The sequence below is a fragment of the Amyelois transitella genome, chromosome 23, assembly GCF_032362555.1.
Source record: "Amyelois transitella isolate CPQ chromosome 23, ilAmyTran1.1, whole genome shotgun sequence".
Lineage (NCBI taxonomy): Eukaryota > Metazoa > Arthropoda > Insecta > Lepidoptera > Pyralidae > Amyelois > Amyelois transitella.
Window position 1 is genome coordinate 5,873,066 of NC_083526.1, and position 27,130 is coordinate 5,900,195.

Below are 27,130 nucleotides of genomic sequence, written 5' to 3' on the forward strand. Positions count from 1 at the left end.
TTCAGTGCTCTTGAACCACTGTCCATACGAGTATTATTATCATTTATTTTCTAATCGCTCATAATAAATTATTTTGAATTTTCCGCTTTAAATTTGCTAATCACTGATATAATAGGTAGTTAGGTTACTATTGTGGGTTTAGACGTCAAAAATGAAACAAAACGATAATTGTTTATTTAATATTTATTAATTTAAAGTTAAAAGTGCATACATTGAGTAAACTCATTCAAGCGGGGACAAAAATATGCTCGCCTGCGGTTTTCACGCAACATTGTTGTGTAAAAAAAAGGAATATGAGATCTGTTTTATCACAAATTAGGTCACAAATTCCATTGTCAATGCCTTTTCACACATTTTGTCCCCAATTGATCAAACACACGTGGACTAATCGGGTTTGGAAATACTGTGCTGTGCTGTACACAGCACACTGGCATAAGTGTTGCCATTATTTAAAAAAAACTGTCTTATGGAGTTTTTGTCACGATCGCGTTCAGTTTCAAACTACCCACCCTTATTAATTTCATTCACTGTTTGTCTTTGTAAAAAAAAATCTACTGACAAATTGTTAAATATCTTAACAAAAACTTTGTGGACGCGGTGTCTACGTCTAATAGTACCTTAAGCTTGTTATTTCTAACTATATATGTATGTAGCTATTAAATCAACCATGCACAGCACAGCGCAGTAATCTTGACCGGCTACCCTCACAACCCCATTCACTCACATACACTTAATTACATACATAGAAGCGGCACCCCGCTTTCCTTGTCTCGAATCCTGGAAGCATTGTAGCGAAATACTATTGTCTACCAAACATTATGTGTGTTGTCAGCGTGTACAAGAAGAATATCTGAACAAATTAAACTAAAAACTGTTACGCTTGCCGTATAAGAATTTGGATAATTTGTTCTGTGTTAAAAAAAAAACACTAGGCTTTTTGGTACTTCCAACGTTAATCAAGGCGTGTGCATATAAATAAATTCGCGTCTAATATGCGCATTGCGTAACTTCCCATACCCTTTAACATTTATTTTAGGCTCTAAATCATCGTACTTGAATTTGATTAGTTAATTTATTTGACACATGCCTACACTACACTGACAACACCCAAAAAATCCACCCGGTCGGTGCAAGTTCACATGAATTTTATTGCAGTGTGCCGGGGCGCCGTCGCTTAGTTAACCCAAAAATTTTACTGTTCCTTAAAAAAATAAACACAATGAACACTTTTCTATTTACAATTATAATAATATTTCTATATTTTAAAATACGCGATACATATGTACCGACATTCTTCGGGTAGCATTGCCTGCGCTTAATGATAATTTATGTACAATTTTATATGCGCTTTTAGTTTGCCGAAATAAAAAAAATAGCCTATATCTAGCTGGGGACGCGCAGATAACGCTATCCCAAGAAACGGAAATCAGATTTTACAACTAAACATTTTCATTTTTTTTTACATTTTCTCTTTTATTACAGAAAACCTACTTACATTAGTAATCAGTAATTTTTAATGAACTTTTAAACAAATATCATATTATAGCGTTCAAGAGATAGTCACATTTGCTAAAGCAATCCCGTATATTTACAATAGATTGCTGTAGCTCGATAGAAAAAAACAATTTAATTCATATAATAATAACATCTATCACAAAAGAATGGGAGAGAAAAAGATGGGGGCATCTATTGCTCTCTCACTCACACTATGCAAATATTACAATATTAGTGTGACCGAGCGGACAATAGGCGCTTATATTAATATTCCTCTAATGGAGTTAATACCAATCGACCAATAAGACGCCAATTTAAAACATAAAACATCATCTACTTTTATTATGAAATTTAAATTTTATCTAAATCTTTGTCCATTTAATTAAAATCCTTATTGTAAATATAATTTAAGTTTAATACATCTGTTCCTTGGGAACTTTTTGACATATATGCATTTAGACAGTATCTTTGAGAATTGCTTTTATAATTTCTAATGGTGAAAATTTACTTCAAAATTAAACATACGTAGTTCAACTTGCTACTGTCTCACATTCTCCCTTGTAGATTGCGCCACAATACGAAATCAAATAGAGACCTGTTTAGAAACATTATCTCATCAATCACGACATCCATCTTTAAATAAAAAGTTGACATGACAATGTTCTTATTAACATCCTATTAGCCAATCGACAGCACTTATTAGAAAACTAACATCAAAAACTAATCATATTACAACTACAACGGATTTCCACCGAGTTTACATGTTACACCAATTAATTTATTACATTGAATTGAATAAAAACGGAAAAAAAAATGATTAAATGATGGATCCTAAATGATATAAAATTTGTGTAACGAAAATCTTACGTTAGTCATCTCTGTTTTTGCTACAAATAAAGTTACATTACCGAAGTTCACTGTAACACACTTGTATGCTCAAGTTTTATTTCCGAATGATAAGATTTTGATGAAATTTCGCCAAAACCTTTAGTTTTATGACTAGTTTCTACAGTACATCAGTTTTAAGTTGTTTTCCCGCAGAAACCACTTAAAACTCTTAACATTTGGAAATCAAATTTGGCATGAATGTTGGAAACATTGGAGTATAAAGGTCTCTACACATCGGCGAGTTATTTCATACATGACACCTCTTCGCTAGTTACGAATTTGGAGGTAAATGGAATCCGCCGACCCGACATACGGATAGACATAGAAATTCACTTTGACCGTTAAATCAAGAGGTCTATTCAAGCCCTTCTCGGGCAGTGGTTTCTTCAACCTTGAACATTGATAAGGTTTCAAATCAATCAATGCATGGCGTGTTAATCGCCATATTAATATAAACACATTAGCGACACGACTTGATGTAAATCAGATTTTTTTTATGGAAAAGGAAAAATATATATGTAGCCCAGAATATTTAGCTGAAATTTGAAATTAGGATTATCGGTTTGTGCTGGTTTTCCCAGAGAATTAAATGGGATTCTACTATGACCACAGTCTAGTCAAACGACTGCAAACTTAACTTGGATCATAGATACACATTATATCCAGGTTTTCTCACGACGTTTCATCGGAAAACACTAAACCTAGGCTAAACCAGCTTGATCCGAGGCCGGGATAATGTTCTGTGCAACAAATAATTTACAAAAACACAAATATCTATTGACTTACCAAAGACTTAGTCGCTTCATAAATAATTTTAGTTCATATCATGTCGTGTCGCCACTTTCAGGGCGAGCTATCACTGTATTAAAGTCCAATTTTAGGCGACGCACGCGCGGCGTCCGGGTTCCCGACACAACGTCACATAAACACACACACTTCACTCGCTATCGCGCCCTCTTCTTAGCCGGACCACCCGTGGCTGCCGAACGCCGTAATTTCTTTCACTACGGACAAGAGATAGTATTGTTATTCATTAATCTGTGTAAAAACAAAGATAAAATATTTCAAAAATTGTTATGACAGTTTCCTAAAGCTAATTGACAATACTATGTATATTGCACCAAAGATATAACCTATATAAAATAATCTATATAAAAATAAAGCTTAATTCTCCAACACTTATTACAACTTGAATGATTTTTCTGATAACTATTCATGAAAATATATGTGGTCCCAAATATAACCTGTTAAATACCTACATGGAATGTTTTGATCATACCATTAAATTCCAATACCACCTTTAATTACAATACAAATCCTACGCTCAACAGAAGACTATTTTTTTTTTTTAATATAATACCAACAAATATTTCTTTTTACCGTTTCAATCCTTCAAAGATCTCCTCAATGATCCCCAACTAACCTTTATATTTAATCCCAAAAAAAAATTAAACTTCAGAGTATAAAAGACATGATTTATTTGTAATTTTTTTAATAAATTTACACAAAATTCACACAGCTGCGCCACTACCGATGTTATTATCTCAGCGGCGTCCTATTTTTGACCATCAACGACCAATTTTTTTCTTTATACAATTTTTTAAGTACAATAATGCAATAATTCTAAAAGATTATATATAGATAGATATATTGTCATATCAGCCCACATGCTTATTGCGTGCGAATCATCTTTACACCTTATAAAGTAGAAATTTACACAACACACACAATAACATCACAGAGATCTAATCCCTTACTATAATTATAAAATAATACTTTTTATTTTAATAGAGAAACTATTCCTTTTTGAGCGGGACGAGTTTTGAAACCATAGACTGTTTTTTTTTTATATTCTACCGAATGATTTTGTCGTTTTCACGGGTAACTATGCTAAAAGAAAAACCGCGCGAGTAATTTGGCTTAAATTTAAGTCATGTGACCGCCTAATTCGAGGGATCATAGGTTCGTTTAGGAGATCGCAGTGAGTTTCTTCTTCAACTGACTGACTGACTGGTGGGGCTTGATCGCTTGTTTGGCAGCTGAATCGTTGGTCGCGTTCACTGATTTTACCTAGAAAGGAGATTGGAGTTTAATGGGATGGGATGTAAACGGGGCTGGATGGTTAGGACAAGAGTATCCTGAAACGACCTTTACGTTGTCGTATGAAGCAAAAGTAACACGTAATGACCGTGGTAATGACGTACTCTCCGCCTACTGGTATGGGAAAGGTTAGAAAGAGATGGAATAAAAAAACAATTTAAGAATCAATAGTGTGGCTTCGTGAATAGATTTCGAGTACCATCGTCGTATGGAGTGTACCTAGCAATGAAACTTAGAATCACCTTGCTTCCTGCTGCCATAATATAACAAAGAAAGTATATACTAATAACTTAATAAATTTTGACAAAGCGAGCGCCGATTTGTAGTTAAATTGATTAATTATTGCCTTGATTTGGGGTATGACATCTCCGTCTTCGAACCTAAAATGACCCACCCTATAGTAGCCAGAATACACTAGAAAAGACAACATTTTATTCATATACATAGTACCAAACAAAGCGGGCACGGCACTCCGTTTTACCCTGCAGAAACAGGTACAGTACCTCGTTGTTGTTGGGCGGCTGCGGCGGCTGGTTGGCGCGGCGCTGCACGGACGGCGAGCGGCGGTCGGCGGCGGCCGCGCCCTCCATGTGCTGCTTGTGCTGCTTGTGCTGCCGGAGGATCGTCCAGTCGAACGTGTAGTCGTATTGGTAGTTCATCGTGCGGAACAGGATACGGAACAACTGTTGGGATTACAATTCTAATCAATTGTCATCATACAAATTTGGTTAGGTGGAAGAGATCACAATTGGGAAAAGTCCGCATTTGTACATATAACATAACATATATTCAGGTCTTGCAGGGTATACAGAGACAACAGTCATTAAAAGACCACGTTAAATAATAAAAAATCGAATAAAGAGTACCCTAAAAAAATATGACAGGATGATTCCAAGCTATGTAAATAAATTGTCTCATGAAATATGTAAAATCTACCTAATTACTGATTTGATCTGATTTAGCTCAACTGAACAAGGAAAATTAAATTTCAAACTTCGACTATACTCACCTGTCTGAGATACATGTAGTCTGGCGGCTCGTCGAAAGTGAGACCGCGGCAATAATTTAGATACATCGCGAACTCAGCCGGGAATCCCTATAACAAAAGCAAAGAAATTGTTAGAATTACATAAATTTATTTAAAACTCTTCCATTACTGAGCGAGTGAGTGAGTGACTGACAACGTACAGCCGAGACCGTTCGGTCTACAGATTTGAAATTTGGCTTGTTCCTTTTATGGTCTAGATAAGAAGCCATTTGGTATAAATATTCTGTGGGGAGTGTTTTCAAAGGATTTTCCGAAATTCCCGCGGAATCGGTAGTTACCGGTATTTTAAAATTTACTTGGGCGTACATACATATATCTAATGAGTTGATACAAGATTTAATCATTCTTTCATTTATATAATCACGTCTATATCCCTTGTGGTGAAGACAAAGCTAGCAGTCTTGAAAACTGTGACTGAAAGTCTTAAAACAGCTGAATGTGAAAAAACATTCAGCTGTTAAAATGATGGAATAGTTACAGGTTTTTAGCAGATTTGCCTAAAAAAATAAATTATAATCCATTCTCTCGTGTAATACTTTTATCAAACCGGATGATAATTAACAGTAGGTGAAACATATGATGAAATTTAATATGAAAACAACAAAATACATACTTTGCAAAGCACTTCGACGGGTGTGGACATTTTCTTCTCGCTAATGCGCTCGTACTTCTGTTTTTTCGTGATGGCTTTAAGCCCTTGCCACGGCAGTGAACCTCTGCAAAACAAATAAAATAGTCAATTAATATAAAGGCATTTCAAAATTCATAAGTTAAATTGTGAAAGCATAACCACAAGAAGCCAGATAAGACTTTCGCGTTTACAATATCTTCTTCCCCCAACCTTCGTAGCAAGGCACGCGCGACGCCGTTTTTATCGCGCGAAAAACGGGCTGTGTCGCTTATTATTATGACGTGGAACGGGACAGCGATTGTTTTTCGCGCGGCTTTAATCTCGGTTGCATCTTCACCACTCTGAAGAGGAGCCCGAGGTATGCCTTTGACCATCGATCCTAGATTGGGCGAGTCAGGTTTTTACACAAAGCGACTCCCATAGGTACACCGTAAGAGCATCGGTTAGTATTCAAAGGCTTCTCTCCAGAGAGGCAAGGATGCAACCGGGACTGCCAGGAGGAAGATTCAATGATTAGTTAAGTATGAATTATGGATTCTTTCTATACACACTAAATAAATATAATATATTAGTGCGACCTAGTTTACGCCACTTCAATATAACTAATGTGGTTAACACACATTCAGTTTAGACGTATCATCGTCACATACCGACACACTTAGATTAGCCACACGCGAGGGAAACCCGATCAGTGTGCGTTGAATTACAATAAAATGGGAATAAAAGAAAGAGTATTCAGAAAGGTGCCTTTTAAATGGAAAATTATCTGTTTCCGTGGAATTCGTTAATGACGATTACATACAATGGGACTGATGGAACAGAATCCCAGCTAATATCAAAAACTAACAAGCAAAAGTGACTTTTTATATTACTTATGTAGAATGTTGTCTCTACAAGATTCATCGAATTAAAACTAAAACTCTTCTTAACAACTCTTTACACCGTACATAGAGCAAAGAGCACACTGAGCACAGGAAGAAATGAGGTGCTTTTTATTTAAAAAAAAATACATATTCGAACTGAAAAACAATAATATATTCATTTCTAGTTAAATCTGTTTGTCTGTTTTTATTTACTTGTCTGCATCATATAGACTTGTCCCCTTCATTGACTCACAAAACGTCACAATGGCATGACGTATTGGAATATTAAGCGTCTGACCTATGAATCACAAGCACTTATGTCCAAATCATAATAACATTCGCATAGAAATTAATAGTTTCAACTACTCATATAATCATTGCATTATCCTAGTTTGTATATAGACGAGTCTGTGGCACAGCGAGATTTAAGCAATGAGAAAACGTACATGTAAGATTTTCATGACTGCAACTTAGGATTTTGCTATTACTGAAGGTTTTTCTCTAAAAGCTACATGTGCTACATGTATCCATGAACGTAAAATTTAAAAAAAGAATGTGCTCACCTAAAAAAATGTGCTCACCTGTTAAAGTACATAAGTACATAGCCCAGCGACTCCATGTCGTCCCGCCGCGACTGTTCGATGCCAAGGTGAGCGTTGATCGACGCGTAACGCGCCGTACCTGCAAAACATATGACAATCGTATTTTATTTATTCCCAAACTAGCAGGCTGTATTTAGGCAATAAGATTGTATAATCGCTAAAACCATTAAAATGTTTTTGCTTAAACAGTCATGTGGAGAGGATGAATGAAAACAGGTTGACTAAGCAGATATACAGGGTGGGCCATGAATTTGTTTACATTTGAATTTGACTTCGCGCGCAAACAGCAGAGGGGCGTGGTGCGGGGAGAGGTCTAACAGCTAGCTCAGTTCTTGGAAATTTAGTTGACATGGATCGCTTCACGGGACCGCAGCGTGCCTTTTGCGTAAAGCAATTTTATTTAAACAATAGTTCGCTCATCACTGTGCGGCGTCTATTTCGCGTGGAATTCCATTTACACGACCTAAATGAGTGCCCAAGCTCAGTTTTAATAAAGAAATGGGTAAACAAATTTGAAGAGACCGGATCGACGCTAAATGTGAAGCAAACCGGCGGCCCACGGACTTCACGGAGTGATGAGAACGTGCAGAGAGTTTCAGCTTCAGTTCGGCGCGATCCAAATTTGTCGACGCGCAAACGCTCGGCTGAATTAGGCATATCTCTCACGTCTTTACGCCGCATTTTGAAATGTGATTTAAAATAACATCCATATAAGATTCAATTAGTGCAAGAACTAAAGCCTAATGATTTGATTTTACGCAAAACATATGCTGAAACAATGTCGGATCGCTTCCGTAACTTTGACAACATCTTGTTCTCTGACGAAGCCAACTTCCATCTCAATGGGCACGTCAATAAACAAAATTACAGATATTGGAGCAGCTAAAATCCCAGGGCTAAACATCAAAGGCCTCTTCATTCCCCTAAGGTCACTGTATGGGCAGCCATTTCAGCTACAGGAATCATTGGACCTTATTTTTTTGAGGATTTTCGTGGCCGTACGATCACAGTAAACTCCTCCGAGTATGTGAAGCTGCTGAGAGAATTTTTGACACCACAGCTGCAAGAATTTGCCGGCTACAATCGGCAGACGTGGTTTCAGCAAGATGGAGCGACTTGCCACACGTCTAATGAATCCCTACCGGTCGTCAAAGAAATGTTCCCAGAAAAGCTCATTTCCCGAAGAGGTGACATTCCGTGGCCACCTAGGAGCCCTGACCTAACACCAGCCGATTTTTTACGTTGGGGATATCTAAAACATCGTGTCTATACCCACAAACCAAAGACATTTCTTCAATTAGAGACGAAATGTCAGCGATCCCACGATCTTTATTACGGCGAGTATTCGAAAATTTTCGTGCTCGTTTAGAGGAATGCCAACGCCGTGATGGTGGCTATTTAAATGATATTATTTAAAAAAAAAGTAATTTCCATTTTATAAGCTATCTCTTAAATAAATAATTTTTAATGTAAATGTAATAGTTTTTTTTTTAATGATTTTTTAAAATGTTAACTAATTCCTGCCCCACCCTGTACAAGGAGAGTGTGGAGGGAAAGGTCGGAGTGGGAAGACCTAAACGAACGTATCTTGATCAAATTAAGGACGTCCTGGTAAAGAGTCAGGTCAAAAGTACCCGAAGCCGCCGAGCTTGCATGAAGAGAGTTATGAATGTGGATGAAGCGAAGGAAGTATGCAGAGATCGTGGCAAGTGGAAAGAGGTAGTCTCTGCCTACCCCTCCGGGAAAGAGGCGTGATTTTATGTATGTATGTTAAACAGTACATTGGCCTACAAAACTCACCAGTCAAATTCTTGTCCTCGCGATAGGAGATGTGCGCTCTCGTGCGCAGGTCCCTATACTTTTTGGCGAGGCCGAAGTCAATCATGTAAAGCTTGTTGCAATGGCGGCCGATGCCCATCAGAAAGTTGTCTGGTTTGATGTCACGGTGGATGAAACACTTGCAATGGATGAACTCCACGCGGCCCAGCATTTGATCTGAAAGGATGGGTGGCGCATGAATAATACGTTTAGGGGGGACCGTATTCTTGCGTAGTTTAGTTGCGCGCGCGAACCGTGATCTGGTAGGAAAAAAAAATTAATAAATATTTTTTTTTTACTTAAACTATGTATTTTTTACCTTCCTCAAGAACCTTTTATTCAGAAGCTAATTGTGCTGTGATAATGTCAAATCTTCGCATTAGGGAAGGTATGATAACAATTTCCCAGATAATTTTTGAGTCACTTTGCTCAGATTAAACCAAACTTTTATTATACAATAATCAATTGCAGTTGTAGAAATTCCTTTAATTTGCTTGAATACTAAATGACTGCAATATAAATTAGTACTGTTTTCAAGTAAGTAGACTGAATTTTGATTAAAACAAAATCATTGTATCAAAATGATGTTAGCTCCACCGACTTTAAGAATAAACCCTTTAAAAAAAAACTACCATAAATAAGCAAGTTTCTACCAAGAAGCGAGGCAAGTAGGACAGTAAGTATCGAGTTTAAAACCCACCTGCAAGCATGAGAACCGTCTTGATGGTGAACTGGCGCGAGCAGAAATTGAAGAGGTCCTCCAGCGACGGACCGAGCAGGTCCATCACGAGGATATTGTGGTCTTTCTCGTAGCCGTACCATCTGCAACAAAGATAGGTTATGTAAATTTTTCATTTATAAATTTAATTTGGAATTTGAGACTATAGTACAAGTAGTCCGCATATAGTAGACTGTAGTAAAAGTTATATATTATAATATATAAAATAAAAACTCGGTGACGCGGTTATAGAGGCGAATTTGCAGTATTTGGGTAGACCGATATAATTGAGCTGATCTTGCATGTCGATTTGATTGACAAGTTAACAAATGCAAGATAAAAGTAATTTCTATAGTTTCAATCTTTATTTAGTTAATTTTCCTACTGTACAATGATGATTTTTTTTGTCTTATTCCGATTTGTATGGTTCAATTTACTAGTTGAAAATAGGATTTTTTTCAAAGTCATTTAAAAAATATTTTAATTCAGATCAAAAAACCATTTTTTGAGTATAAAACTCAAAAAATGATAATATAGGCAAATTAGAATTGTTACAAAGCTATACTATAAAAAAGCGAAACACAATGGCTTCATATAATTCGTGAATGCAAATAAGAATCGCGAGAGCCGCCAAAAAGTGGGTCTCAAAGGAGACATGCCTAAATTTCACAACGAAATGACAAATATCGCAATGAATGTCCTCAAAACTGCAATTGTTTACTATACAAAATGTTCGAGTATAAAGCATATTTTAAAAATACTACAAGATGCAACAATTTGATTGGTATTAAAAGCTGATATTATATACAAAAAAAACCTATAAAATAAAACAAAGTAATTGCTTAGAAGTCTTGATTGTAAAATAATCCTGTTGACCTTACCTAGTACATGTAAATAGTAAATAACGTACATTTAGACGATAGTATAGATATAATAAAGACTATAATAATAGATAAAATAGTGCTTTAAGTCTTCAATGTTTTATTATTTTTCTGTCAAAATATTTAAATTTCAAACAGGCCATCACTTTTTCTACAACTTTAGTAAAATATACTAGGCACGATATACTTTACCCCGACTTTCTTAATTAAAACTGGTACTACGTGACAAAAAGCGCGTGCGATAAGAAAAACCTTAGTGCTGGCACTAGTCGATAGAAACATATGTCGCCTGCATTTGATAAGGATGCGATAAATATGTCTATCACTTCATATTATTTTAAACTAGCCCTTAACCGCGACTTCGGCCGCGTGAATAAAGACACTGATTTTTTACCGATTAACTATCAAAGTTCTATAATGGTTGCACGCATAGGATTCTGAATAATATTAAGACTATAGAAATTGTAAACCAGTACTGGTACTTGTTTACCATTGTGATGAGTCATCTCGAGTGATATTTTGACACTATAACATTTACATATTGATATTTGTCAGCTTTTACAACTGCGCAGAAAACTGCGTGCAAGCAAGTCTTTGTCGCTTGATTAGATTCTGTCTTCTTTGCGTGTTAAGTTGCAAGCTTCGGAGCCCTGGGTCCGACACTCGATTACACATTATCCTCACCCAAGTCAGATGGCATTATCCTCACTAAAGTTAGTCAGCCGGGTCAAACGTTCTCGAGCACGTAATCGGTTCATCTCGCCCCCACGAGATGATTTGGTGAAATCAGAGTGGAAAAGTTGGATGCAAGTCGCTTCAACAAAGCGAAGTGAAAGTTATTTGGGGAGGCCCATGTTCAGCAGTGGACGTCCTACGGCTGAAGTGATGATGATAAGTAAAGTCGGGAGGCAGTTATCAAGCTATCGAGGTCGGTTGACCGTTCAACTGCAACCCACGCTTGGACCAAGCAAACCGATTCATGAGTCTAGTGGAGTCAAGGTCGATATTTAAATATCACACTAACTACACGCCATATTAGTTTCTCATAATTAATCAAGAAAATTTGTAAATTTCTAATTAAGTGACAAATGCGAATTAACCCGATATTTAGGGCCAAAAGTAACAATGATCTAATATGGGTTAGTTTTCCCTGCAAAGGTTGTGGAAGTCAGACGAATCCCTTCGAAACACTCTCGAGTTCTCTTCGAACCGTGAAAAGCACTTAACAACAAATAATGACGCCACTTTCTCAGAAAAGTAGGCAAAGGCGGCACCTTTAATTGCCAGATCTCTGCATACCTACTGGCTACTTCTGTTTCATCTACATTCATTTCTTTCAAGTTAATCAGATTCTGTTATTTCTTAACAACAGGGTATTTTGATCGTCTCAATAAAACAATATAAATATCTAACAAAAGAATCTCCTTTGGGTAAAACCCTAACTTATAGTCGCCCCCCGGCTTCGTTAACGCTGTCGGGGACCACATCCAAAAAGATAAGGTATTTTGATTACTGAAGTGAATGTCTATAATCATACTAACGGCATATTGTAACCTTTCAATGTTATAAGGGTTTTAGGGGGACCTTGCTCAACTACGAGACAAAAAAAAATCTTAAGGATTTCTGTACGTTGCTATTGCTACATCTGTCCGTCCAGCACACCATTGTTAAATTAAGTTGTAAAAGTAGTTTCGCTCATTACATGCTCTGTAAAGCACGGAAACATCACTCTTGATGGACAATCAAGTTATTCACACCTTCGACGTCACATACATTGCTCCGATTGTGCCTACCATAAGTTATTATTACATAACCGAATGCGTAAACTATTACAAGATACGAGACGGCACGATTTTAATTCCCATTTTCACTCGCAAAACGCTTCCGTGACAGATTAACAGTTTAACCCGAACTGGAAAACTATTAGTTTCGCCTCGATGAAGCGATTAGTGTATTGAACTTGATGACTAAACGAGAGTAATAAAGAGAAGTGAAAATAAAAGAATCAATATTTATTAAGGTATTTGAATAATTAATTTTTCAATAAAGGAAGATGCGGATATTCCAAGTCTGTAATTAAACTGTAATTCTCAAAATGGTACCATTTTTTTTTTACAACAGTTGCCAGCGACTTAATACGCCTTAAATCTCTATTAATTTTATCTTATTGTGCCTAGGGGCGCACTTGGAGAGGATTTCCCAAAATTCCCGCAGGAACGCAAGTTAACGGGATCTTTGGTTTTAACAATAAAAGTTGTTCCACAAAAGTCTGCAAATCTCCAAACAAACCAGTTAGGTTTGAAAACGTGTTCGTGAAAAAAAAACAAACAAAAATTGCACATGTTTCTTTGCAAACAATTTGTTTCTGTGGCGAATGAATTGTGCCCGGCGACACATTTTGGTAGGCATTCAAACCTTGTAACCGTTGGTTTTTGGAAGGTCGAATCACTACTACTTTGGGTAGTCACGACAACAGTGGTTTCTTTCTCAATTATTTTAAATAGAATAGAATAGATTTATTTTCAAAATTGGATACAAGGTATCACTTATTGACGTCTTACTTAAGGTCCTATGTCCCCTAGCTGGGGCAGAGGGCATCCACAGTGCGTCGCCATCCTCGCGTTTTATGTCGCTCCAAGTCTTCCCTAGATTCTTCACTTATTGACGTCACATAACTTAAATCTAATTATAACTACTACCGCTTCCAAAGCGCATGTGTAGAAGAAGCGGCGGAACAAACTACACTGCAGCATTTTCATCGGACGTCAATTTACAAATACATATAGATCTCTTAAATCTAAATCGTTGACGAATGCACATTGTCTACATTAAAAAACATGAATGAATGTAGAACTATTTACTTTTTATACTTACTGTTGCCCACTACTTCAATTCTCTTATGTTATTCCAATGTAAGCTATATTATTACTGCAAAGTTTCATAAAAATCCGTTCTGTAGTTTTTGCGTGACAGTGTAAGAAGCAACAAACACACATCCGTACGCATTTATAATATTAGTAGGAAGTAGGATTAACAGTAATTGTTGTAGGTATAATTTGACTCAAGTAGGCGTTGACACATGAGACTGTTCAATGAAATTGTCCATAGATTTAGCAGCCTTACCCGAATCCAACAAGGTCATTGCATAATAGAGCCTTTTTGTTGCATCAATGCCAAAATTCTATTCAAAACTGAACATAAAATTCAATATTTTTTTTTTGTGTTAAACATAAATGCAATCTTCATAGAAAGTACCTAAATTTTTAAACGAAATCTTCAAGCAAGCTGATCTTTAATGAAAACAAAGTATATTCTATTTTATTTAAATGAACCTTGTCAGTATTGTTAACGTCGATAACAGCTGGCGCTATTTGGTTCATATGGGCCTTGTTGATGCCTTGAAATGACTGTTTAAAGACTAGAGAAAGTTATGAAATTCACCAGGTTGACTAGAAAAATCCTGTCGTTAACCCAAAATATTTATATTGTCAAGTACGTGTCGATGTCAAATAGTGATGCGACAATATTATTAATGCATCAACTTGGTTATCGGGAATAAAGTTACCCAATCATTTGTAAACTCGCAAGTTGGACCTGTTTGGTCGGAATAAAAAAAAAACAACGCAGACCGTTCTCGATACCTCCCATGAGTCAGAGACAACGGGTCAATAACGTCGGAGCCATAGACAAGTCGTGGCATGTCTATGGTATTTTTTTTATGTGTCGTTATCTACATCACAACGGTTGACTCATAAGAGATCCGTTTCCGCGATAAGCCCTCTGTTTGTTTAATTCTTGAATTTTAAGTTGACGTTTAGAATGTAGGAAAAATTTGTTTTAAGTTTTGAATTTAGAATAAATTTTAGTTTTTTATTCTATGAACCGTGAAAAGCACTTAACAACAAATAAACTTTCTCAGAAAAGTAGGCAGAGGCGGCACCTTTAATTGCCAGATCTCTGCATACCTACCTGTCTACTTCTGTTTCATCTACATTCATTTCGTTCAAGTTAATCAGATTCTCATATTTCTTAACAGCAGGGTATTTTGATCGTCTCAATAAAACAATAAAATATCTAACAAAAGAATCTCCTCTGACCAGTGGCCCTTCAGCCGGACACGTTTCGTGCCACGCTTCTGCAAAATATCAATGAAAACGTGCTTAGCATTCATTCGGTTAGAAAGGCACTATAAATAAAGTTCAACGGCATAATTTGAGGACTGCATGAAGTTTATCATAATCATCTTTTATAATTTATAATTACAGGAAGAGAATTGAAATAAAAAATGTAATAACGATTTTGTTGCATTCAGTTTCATATTAGAAAATTAATACACTTTTAAATTATGATAAGAATTTATGGTTCAACATTTATCCGTACCATAATCATTGGGATTAAGGTGAGGCGAATGAGAACCATCATAAAACAAAAATCTTATTGCTATACAGAGAATAGCTTAGGTACTAAGATAGAACGTGGGGCGCAGACGTCATAAGGCTTAGTAAGCTTAATTTTGCCATGTCCGTTCCTTGTTTTAATTGTGGTATTATTGAGTAAGAGGAGCAAAAAGAGATAACATCCCAAAATTCCCATGGGTACGGGAAACAACTCTTAGAAAATAAGAAAATCCAAAAAAGTACAATCATAAAATGATTGCCACTACGAATAATACTAAAACCTACAGACTCTTTGCAGACATTCCCACGGGAGCAACACATCTAATAATATGAAAGATTTCAGAAAATTTAAAACCGAATTTAAAAAAAATTTGCTTCGGTATTGTTTTATGGAATTACTCTTATTATTTATGGATTTTGCAAGCGTCTGCGCTTACGTATAGTATGGAAACAAACTAAACTATAATATTTTTTGAGTATAATTAAAAATGGAAAAGATAAAAGTGTAATCTTACAAAATCTAATCAAACGAACACAACATTGAAATCAATTCGGGTTTTCCTTTTACAAAGAAAATACATGGCAAGCGACACCGCGTTCCGCTTCAGTGCGCGGCTGCATTCCTGCCTTCTATTTTCATAGCAGCCATACTTATATCTATGTAGAATCTTTGAAACACGATAAACATAAAAATATATTCCGTAGGGACAATATCTGGACTGACAACATAATATTATGCCTCATCAGCATCAGCAGTTTTTGAAAAGAGCCAGCTTTACATAACAAATTCCCCCCTTTTTCCCAGTGGGGTAGGCAAAGCGAGCCTACATTTTTCCACTTCCACTTTTTAAATTAAGGGCACACTTGACCTGACTTTTCGCCAAGACATCCTCGATTTGATCAAATTACGTGGTGAGCCATGCTATTTACGGGTTTGGGGTGAGTACTCAATTTATTTTAATAACTTAGGCAAGAAACTTACTAGGTAATAACTATATACTACATATACCTTTCAAACCTATCAAATCACAGAAAACTATTAATTTAAAATTGTAACCATGGTATACTAGCTTCCGTGCGCGCCTTCCACTTGTTTGTGTTATTGTAACATAGAGCCATATCCCGTGCATCAGGGTTCATTTCTTCATTCATTCCTACATACATACATATGGTCACGTCTATCTCCCTTGCGAGGTAGACAGAGCCAACAGTTTTGAAAAGACTGAATGTCCACGTTCAGCTATTTGGCTTAACAATAGAATTGAGATTCAACTAGTGACAGGTTGCCAGCCCATCACCTAAAAAAGAATCCCAAGTTTCTAAGCCTTTAGTATCCTATTCCCTCTTTCATTTCTTTGCATACATAATAATAGTAAGAGAACATTCATACCTTATGTGTGGTATTCCGATGCCCCCTTGGAGCATCTTATACACTCTGCTCTCATAGAGGAGCTGCGGGTGGCGCGCCTTTATAGATTCGACTTTTACTGCTACCTCCTGTAACAAAAATATATTTTTTTGTGCATACTATCTTTAATTTTTTTTTATATTAGTGTTTGTTACAGGATTTGCAACTAAGCAGATATATATTGAATATGGACAATCTTATGTTGCACCAAACTAACTTCCAGCTTGTCCAATATATTAAAATATATTAAAATATATAATGTCATGTCTGTTACAAAGAGTGAACTTTATGTATTAAACTTTATTTAATAAATAACTCTATTTAAACCAACACTTAGCCTAAAATAATACAAATAAGATAAATAATAACTAAGTATACCTACCTATATAAGATATATCTTATTTATACGCAATAGCTGTTTTAATAACAAACAGAAGAAGAAAAAATAGGCAATGGCAAATAAGTTTGTAGGTTGAATACAAAAATTGAGGCCAATGCTCAAAACATGTTTTGAAGCAATACACATACATCTTACAGCTGACTCTCCATTATATAACATGTTTACAAATAAAAATTCCCTGATAATAAAATTTGGTTGATACAGTCACCTTCAATGACTCATTTAAATGATATGATGGTGAATACCTAATCTATTTTAGCACAAAGGTGGACTGAAAAGCACAATCAATGAGGCTATTGTTATTCATAAATCTCGCCTCGTTGTCAGAGAGATAGGCAGAGACTACATCTCTCCACTGGCTATGAACCCTGCATACTTCTTTCGCTGACTGACTGTCCTGACTTTTCCTTTCTTTCTGATTCATGATAATTTTATTCAAGAACATTAAGGTCACATTCCTCTCTTCATCTAAATTGTAGGAGCCTCGGAATTTGGTATCACACTTTTAAAATGGTAAGATCTGGTGTGGCAACTGATGGTTACACCACAAATAGATCTGAGAGGGTGAGAGATCTCGAGACTTTATGCAATTTCAGTCCAGTCTCTCCTGCTTTTCTTTCATGTTTTTACAGGGAACCCAAGACCCAAGGGCAAAATGTCAAGATTTATTAATTGCTTTCACTTATAAAAACAATCCTAAATAGTCAATTTTACAGATAAAGCTTTTTGTAAAATGCTCAGCTTCACCCACTTCATAACCAAATAGGTAGGACCACAGAATAGAAACAGCTCTTTAATTGAAATTTTGCATAAAGGTTCCTTTTGTGTTCGATGTTATGTGATGTGTGGCGAGTGGCGTAGAGATGTCGCGACATCTCTACGCCACTCGCCACATGATGTTCAAAGAGAGAGAATTTCCTGGAATGCCCATGACAGAGGTGATTATTGGCATTTTGCGGTTTAACCCATCCATTGACCAATTGATGTGAATTTCTATGTTTATTAAATATGATGTAATTGAGATTAATATTGTTAATACTGAAGAGTAAAGGTTTCGATGATTAAATAAATAAACTTCTTACAAATAAATCTACTGTAAAAACTACAGAGATTATCTAGTTAGGGTTTCTCTTGATACAAAACTTGGGAAATTTATTATTATCTAAATAAAAAAAAACTTTAAAATATTAATTAATGTAAAACATAATGTAACTTTGAACAGGTGACCTAAATATTGAAAAAAAAAAGTATTTCCTATTACAATAAGAAACAGACTTGAAACCTAGAGAAAATATAAAAGGGTACATAGTATAATTGGATAATCATGAGAAGGACATGACAAAGGATCTATACTTTCACAGTTTCAATTTGTAACCATATTATTTCGCAGTATGTACCATTACGTAAAACTGATTAAATGAAAAGAGGATCGCCAAAATTGACCATACAAGTTCATAGTATTCAAGAAAACTAGTAATTCATGATGAATACGCCCAGACGCCATTTTCAACAACTAAATTCCCGAAATACATGGCCCCCTTGACGCAAGAGTATCGTCAAGCGAGATGAACAGTAAAGGGAAAATACATTTCTGAAGTGGAATTTACCTCTCCATCATGGATGTTTATCGCTAAGAAGATATCCCCAAAGCTTCCACCGCCGATTTTGCGAATAACGTTGTATTTCTCGGCTATTATCACCCGTTTCCTGGTCAACAACATGCGTTCGAAGGTAGCCATTTTCTTTTACCTTCATCACTTGCAGTCACAAAAATTAAAAAATGCCCATTCCACTGAGCTTAATTTACACTACACTAATGAAATTTAGCGTCTATTATTGTTCAAAAACACAATAAAACGTAGAAACACTACGAAAAACTAGTGAAAATCATTTTAATACGAAGTCTAAAAAGATGTCGTCAGCCTATTTTACGTGACGTCACAATGGCAGTGTTGCCAGTGGTCGGTATTGATTCTACTATAAAAACTTGGTACAAATGTTACCATAATCATAAAGTAAATAATTACTATGTTATAAAATAAAAAATCTAAACCACAACGTAACACTAGATATTTCTAAGTAATTTTTTTAAATTATTTATCACTTAGAAATACCCAGTTTAATTATGAAATGCTATGCAAGGAGTGTACAATTTGTAAATTAAATAAAATTTTTGTTTTTAATAAAAAAAAATCCCTTTTTATTAGTATTTTTAGCTTTAGTTTTAACTAGCTGTGCTCGCGACTTCGTCCGCGTGGAATAGTTATTTTGGGCAACATTGAAGCCCTCAAGGATGAATAATTTCCCTGTTTTTTTTTCACATTTTCCATTATTTCTTTGCTCCTTATAGTTGCAGTGTGATGTTATATAGCCTAAAGCCTTCCTCAATAAATGATCTATTCAACGCAAAATTTTTCAAATAGAACCAGTAGTTCCTGATATAAGCTCATTCAAACAAACAAACAAACGCTTCAGCTTTATAATATTAGTATAGATTTGAATTCATTTATTTAAGTTTTCTATTTATAATGAATTAATAATTAAAAATAAAATCACCATTATTAATTTTGATCATGTTTAGTTTGAGAGCTAAGGCTACAAGTAGTTATGCAATAAATATTTTCAGTTTGAGAGATACATAAAATTATATCTACATCCCTTAAGAGACTAAAACGGCATGTTCAACTGTTTGGCTTAAGATGGAGATTCAAAAAGTGACTGGTTGCTAGCCTAACACCTACAAGAAGAATCCCAACTTTGTTAGACTTTTTCTTAGTTGCTTTTTATGACATTTTATGACATGGAAAAAATGCCAAAACCTGTACTCTCAGACAAGTTTTGTCTGTGAATATTCAATAGTAGAATAAACGGGTATCTCTTGGATAGACACGTAACATTTTTGTCTTCATTGTCACAAACCATCAGGTGCGATGGATAACAAATGCCTAATCCAATATTTAATAAAAAACAAACATATGTAGTGGTTCTATTTAAAAGTGCCGTTAACCATACACCACTCTAAAGCTACATGAACATAGTACCTATTCTTCATTTGTGAGTTGGGTTAGCAACCTGTTTTCTCTGAATCACAATTCCATCATTGAAGTATTTGCCTTATTGGATGGACCCCTTATTAAATATCCAGCGACTTCTGGCCTTTGAGTCTCTTGCTCTGTCTACCCCGCAAGGGATGTAGACGTGATTATATGTATGTACGTAAAACAAAATATACATATCTTTTCTCTTTTATTACAAGCTTACACTGACAGATGAAATCTGTCATGAGAATATCCGTGCCCCGCGGGAAGAATTTGACATGTTGAAAAAAGCAATTTTACAGGGCAGCCATTTTAAACTTTGGCTTTCTCTGGAAAATGCAATTGTTTGTTACATTTATAACTTATACTTTATCTAAGGTAAACTTTTTACGATGATTCGAATATCGTACAGTAATTTGCATAATTTTTCTTAGTTTTTGAAATAATCGACATGTCAATATGCGTACCGACGACTTATCAAGTGACTAATCCATTTATCAATATATTTTCCAGAATGTAAAGATGAGTTATCAAGTTTTTCACCTATTATATTTCGTCTTTTTTGTAGTAAACAACAATTTTAAACCGAAACTGTTATTAAAATCCTTGGTGGATGGGCAGCAACTTCATCTGCATACTTTGCGACCTTGACTTGCTTGCGAAAACTGGGCCGCCATTATTAAAAATGTACCCCCAGAACATTATTTTCTATTACTATCATCATATTTCTATTACTACATATGTACATACATAAAATCACGCCTCTTTCCCGGAGGGGTAGGCAAAGACTACCTCTTTCCAATTGCCACGATCTCCGCATACTTCCATCGCTTCATCCACATTCATAACTCTCTTCATGCAAGCTCGGCGGTTTCGGATACTTTTGACCTGACCCTTTACCAGGACGTCCTTAATTTGATCAAGATACGTTCGTCTAGGTCTTCCCACTCCGACCTTTCCCTCCACACTCTCCTTGTATATCTGCTTAGTCAACCTGCTTTCATTCATCCTCTCCACATGACCGAACCATCTTAACATACCCTTTTCTATTCCTGTAACTACATCTTCTTTCACATCACAACATTCCCTTATCACGCTGTTCCTTATCCGGTCACTCTATTTCACACCCATCATACTCCTTAACGCTCTCATTTCCACTGCATTTATTCTGCTTTCGTGCTTCTTTTGCCATACCCAACTTTCACTTCCATACATTAATGTCGGGACGAACACGCCATGCACAGCCAGTCGAGCCTTTTTGGATAGTTTCTGACTGCTCATAAAGGCATGCAAAGCTCCATTTACCATGTTCCCCGTGTTCACTCTCCTTTCAATATCACTATCACACTTGCCATCTGATGTTAACTTTGATCCTAGATATACAAACTCTTTCACTTGCTCAACTTTTTCTCCTCCAATAAAAATATTATATGCTGTCATTTCTTTCTCCATTTCAAAAACCAGTGTTTTAGTTTTACGTACGTTCACTTTCATTCCTTTCTCCTTTAAAGCTTCATGCATACAGTTTACCATCTCTTGTAACTTCTCCGCTGATGACGCCAGTATAACCTGATCGTCGGCATAGAGCAGACATTTGACGAGTAACTCATTCATCCTTAATCCACTTTCAGACTCTTTCAAATCTGTCAAACAACTATCCATAAATAGGTGGAACAGCCACGGTGACGCAACACATCCTTGCCTAACGCCTTTCTCAATCTTAAACCACTCAGTGTGCGCTCCGTTTATCCTTAAACAAGCACTCGAATCCTCATATAAGGATTTCAGTGCTCGTATTGAGAGACTGCTCACCCCATGCATAGAAAGTGCTGACCACAATTCATTCCTCACAACTCTGTCATAGGCCTTTTCCAGATCTACGAATGTGCAATAGACTTTTTGACTCTTGGCCAAAAACTTTTCGGCTATGCACCGCAAAGAAAAGACCTGATCAGTACATCCCATTCCCGTTCAAAATCCCGCTTGAGCATCCCATATTTTATCATCAGTTTCATTCCTGACTCTATTAATCAATACCTTAGCATACAATTTGCCGACGACGCTAAGCAGGCTTATACCACGATAATTTTTGCAGTCCAGTTGTGACCCTTTTCTTTTGTAAAGTGGTACGATAACAGCCTTACACCAATCTTTTGGTTGGTACTCGGCCGCTTCTCCAACACAAATTGAAAAGGCAGTACAACTGACTAGCTACTACGCCTTTTCCTGCTTTTAGCATCTCGACCGACACTCTATCATACCCAGCAGCCTTACCCGCTTTCATACTCTTAAGTGCTTCCACAATTTCGAAAATTTCAATTTGGCCTTTCATCTCATTCTCTTTTTCTTCGCTATAGCAGAAATCGTTATTATGTCCTTCCTTTTTTTCAAATAAACTTTTAAAATATTCCTTCTATATCTTTAGCACACATTCTTCTCCTTTCACAACGCTACCATCCTGGCATCGGATCCTAGTCAGCTCTCTGGTTATAGTTTTTCCTCGGGCTGACCTTACGGATTTCCAGAATACTTTCAAATTTGACTGAAAGTCTTCTGATAGCCTTTTATCAAATTCCTCTTTATACTCTTCTTTCTTTCTAATCACAGCTTTCTTAACCAAGTCTTTCCTTTTTTATATTCCTTAAAAATAAAAGCTAGTGACAAAATGCTTACAAATGTAAAAACCTTTTTATTGTATATTGTATTCGATGGAGCCTGATGTGAGTTACTTTTTACGCAGGCGAAGCTTTGGACAACAGCTAGTACGAAAGACAATATTTATTAAAATATAAAAATATTGTGAGATTGATCAAAGTTATGTACCTACCAAACTAGAAAACAATTATACTTGCGTAAGATTAACTTATTATCTGAATATATCAATTTACTATGTAAAACAATAAATAAATTTTAAATGTATTAATCAAAATATTAAGTAACGTACGTATGATATAAATCGAGTATAACCGATTAATTCGTTTTATCAGTTTACATCGGGGAAGGAGGTACAATTTCTAAAGGAACAAATTCACATATCAGATTAGGAACCTCATTTGTTTTCAGATCGTAAGTTGATAAAACAACTTGTAATAATTTTCACAAAAGTTCTGAGAATTCGAAAATTGATATATAGTCTTGTCAAGAAAAAATCCCTAATTATCGAGTTATCCACATACTACCAAATGCAATATCTCCGCAATTATTCTACCAATCTGGCTGTTTTTTTTTGACAAGGTGAATAATAGGATTAGAAAGCGTTTGGACCAATAAAAAAAAAAACATGTAGGTCTAGTTGTCAAGATCTTCCCGCGCGCCACGGATATGTCCTTCTTGATAAACAAAATTTCATGGTGATCTGTTCAGTGGTTTTGAAGTAAAGAATGTAATAATATTAGTATGGATAGTATAGAAGTGTTAATGTTAAGGAATAAACAGGTAACAGTGTTTTTGAAACTGACAATAACAATGACACAGTTAATAATGCATACATTAAGAATAGTAATAAATGTAACAAAAACTTGACTAACTTTTGATAGTTAGGAAAACATAATTCGAAATTGAGACCTTTTACCTCTAACTTAATGTCGCAAAAGCACCGGATAGAAAGTTTATGATATATATTAGAAAATTTCAGATAATCAGGTACTAAAAAAGTACCACAATAGTGAAGCTCTAGACAAAAATGAATATTGAATGTAACAAGGAAATTAAGATGAAAATAGATGCGAGCCATCAAAGAGTTATCGATTAGTCAAGGAAACTCCAGTGACCTAGAGATTATAGATATTACAACGACGAAACGTCGCATAATTTTCTACAAATATGTACGTCATTCAGAATAATCAACACGTTCCCCCACCATTTCGCGCGGGACATACGCACCATCGATATCGTATTTAAGCATACGAAACGTGTTATTTTGTTGAAAGAAATATAGAAACTAAAATTGCAGTAATTACCTCGCCGTTTGCAATGTTGATCGCCAAATAAATATCTCCAAACGAACCAAAACCAATCTTTTTCATCACCTTGTATTTTCCCGTGAAAACAACTTCTTTTATAATACTCGACGACATTTTTGTGGATTTTGTTATACGACCGCGAAGATAATGAATGAAGTAATTGATCCCACGAATTTACGCACGGGAGAAATAAAAACAACAATAAATTCACGGCTACATTTTAGGAATCTGACTGAATGGACGACGTACACGTTCAAAAATAGATCCGATAGTGGATTACAGTAATTTCCTTGCAAAACAAGATCGAAGAGAAAATGAGGTTTTTAAATATGCACTAGACAATACTTGTGTAAATAAAAAGATTTAAGATAAGCATAAAACACACAGACTCGAAACAAAAAGACGAGAATTATAAGCTGACATTTTTTGATTATTCATTTGCCACTGATTTCTGAACGACGACGCTTCGATTTCGATCTTTTCTTTTGTTGCCATTAGAACGAATTTTCAATGTTTAGTAGAAAATTAAAACGTGGCAGCATCTTAGATCTCTTAAATTTATTTAAGATACCTGTATTACGAGGTTATGGATTGCATGATGTTCAAGCTTTTTGATTAACAGGCAGCCGTATCTACCAAATTATAGTAAAGAAAAATCGAATTCTAAAGAATACCTTGAACTCGTGTAGAAAAAAATTTCCCGCCCAATTTCATAGTGCATTATTACTGGCTAAGAGTATTAAAAAAAATTAAGTTTACAACAGAAATTTAATACATAATTATGTATTACTAAAGAACAAGATAAACTCATACACCAAAATAGGTTATAAAAAGAGATAGGAACCTACCAAACAGTTTTTACAGTGAAATATTAAATTGCTACATCAGCTTGAATTGGATTCAAAATTACACAAAACACAATCACACAATTCTGTTACATAAAGGAACCAATAACAGTGTACAATAGTGTGTTATCACCTCTCTATCTTACTTCAAAATATATATAATATATAATATCTTGCCCAAAATATTATTATTTTGCATAATTATGAATTTTTCAATACTGTCAAATGCTGCAAAAAATATTTTATATAAAAGCCTGTTTTAAAAGGTATGGCTTAAGAAAATCTATGTTTATACATAAGTAAAAGCATTATAAGGCCTTGCTGAATATGGCTATTAAGTGTCTTTGACACTGTTGGCTCTGTCTTTTCCAAAAGGAATATGTATGTAACTAAAAGCATTTATAGTAACATACAGTGCCATAAAAATGCCTTTGACCAGGAGAACAAAAAGAAGAAAACTAAGAAGTTTCACATTAATTTCTTGCATATTTTTAAGCACTTTCGGTTAAATTTTCTTCAAAGTTCAGCAATTCATACAAAATTAAATAAAAGCATCCTCAAAAGTAACACTCTCACAGCAAAACTACCCAACTTTGAATAAAATACTAAGAATGTATGTATGTAGGTGAAAAAAAAATTTTTTTTTCAAAGCAAACTGCCTGTCTTTTCAAATTAAGTCCTTTAAATAACACATGTATCCAACTTACTTTAGGGCTAGCTCAATCTGAATGATGTTACATTATAATATTTATTAATTTTTGAAATAAACCCACATGAACTAAACCAAACACAAGTTTAATATTAGTTTTTAATGTTAAAACTTAGATAAGAAGCCAAAAACATGAAAATTATCAGAACTACGTACAAAACACGACTAAATACAAAACGATCAGCTGATAACACCTATCTCAAAACTTCAACTTTTGTTTTTGTCAACAAACAAGTATAACAGAAAAGTTATACTCTTTGTATTAATAACAAAGTGTTTTATGTATTTATAATAATATTTTCATATTTTGCATGTGTCAGCCCAATAACTAGGTTGCCATTTGGACAATTCCGTAACCAGATTTCACAACCATAAACTTTTGAGAGTCAACCAGGTCATTTTTGACATGCTCTTAAGGTTAGTAAAGGACTTACCTCGCCATTGGAAATGTTTATTCCTAAGTAGATATCTCCGAAGGAACCACCACCTATTCTTCTGATTATTCTGTACTTTCCTATGATCAACAGTTCCCCACGAAAAGCCAACATGTGTTCAAACGAACTCATTTTCAATGATAATGATAGTAAAATCCAAAAAAGTGATAAACCGAATTTAACGTGTCACACAGAAATAACAAATAAACACCGAAACAGGTCCTGACACGCTAACATAACTTTTATTTTGTAAATTTGTGGATAAAACAAAAATGAATGGTTTTGACTTTATGACTTGACATGACTGAACTGACGTGAGCAGTGTTTCTAACTGTCTTCGACGAATGCGCCAGATAGTCCTCAAAAAACGCCAGATTGCCAAATCGCATGAATAAAACTCCAAACTTTGGTCGCGTGGCTTTAAGAGCGCCAGATTTAGTGCTAGAAGCGCTTAGTGGGCAACACTGAACGTGAGTGACGTTCCCATGTTTGCTATCTACAAAGTACAGAAATCCTTTTTTAAACTGGATGTCTTACCTATCTTATTTAATTATTTATTGATAATTTAGGTAGACTTACAACTAAGCAACAAGAAAGGATAGAAAACAGAAATAACAACGGAAAGCCACAGTCCACAAGTTGAAAACAATTTAATGATATATTTTTTTCTCATAATTTCTTCTTTTTTCGTATCTAGTTCAATAGGCATAATGACAATTATTATTTTTTTTGTTTTGGTATAAATATAGTTTTTAGCATTGGTCAAAATAAGGGCATCAATAAACAATTAACTACCTGAGATATACGAAGTAACTTAACACATTATTTGGACGAGTCCAAAGCGCTCCTTACAAAACGCTACTCAAGTGTGACGTCACACATGAGTTTCTTGTT

At 35.3% G+C, this 27,130-nt stretch overlaps 1 protein-coding gene across 4 annotated transcripts; it reads right to left on the minus strand.

Annotated features, from left to right (window-relative positions):
- Positions 1-165: 165 nt before the first annotated feature.
- On the minus strand, positions 166-26,553 carry LOC106130726 (casein kinase I). Of its 4 annotated transcripts, none has more exons than XM_013329632.2 (9): positions 18,856-19,215; positions 16,831-16,937; positions 10,145-10,266; positions 9,427-9,621; positions 7,606-7,705; positions 6,144-6,246; positions 5,492-5,578; positions 4,986-5,165; positions 166-3,386 (listed from the first exon to the last, which is right to left on the minus strand). In XM_013329632.2, the coding sequence occupies exons 1-9, from the start codon at positions 18,985-18,987 to the stop codon at positions 3,384-3,386; spliced, it is 1,029 nt and encodes a 342-aa protein (XP_013185086.1). In that variant the 5' UTR covers positions 18,988-19,215; the 3' UTR covers positions 166-3,383. The 4 variants fall into 4 exon arrangements, with proteins under 4 accessions (XP_013185086.1, XP_013185084.1, XP_013185085.1 ...); XM_013329630.2 differs by lacking the exons at positions 166-3,386; positions 18,856-19,215 and adding exons at positions 3,483-4,452; positions 26,237-26,553; XM_013329631.2 differs by lacking the exons at positions 166-3,386; positions 18,856-19,215 and adding exons at positions 3,485-4,452; positions 24,246-24,516.
- Positions 26,554-27,130: the final 577 nt, after the last annotated feature.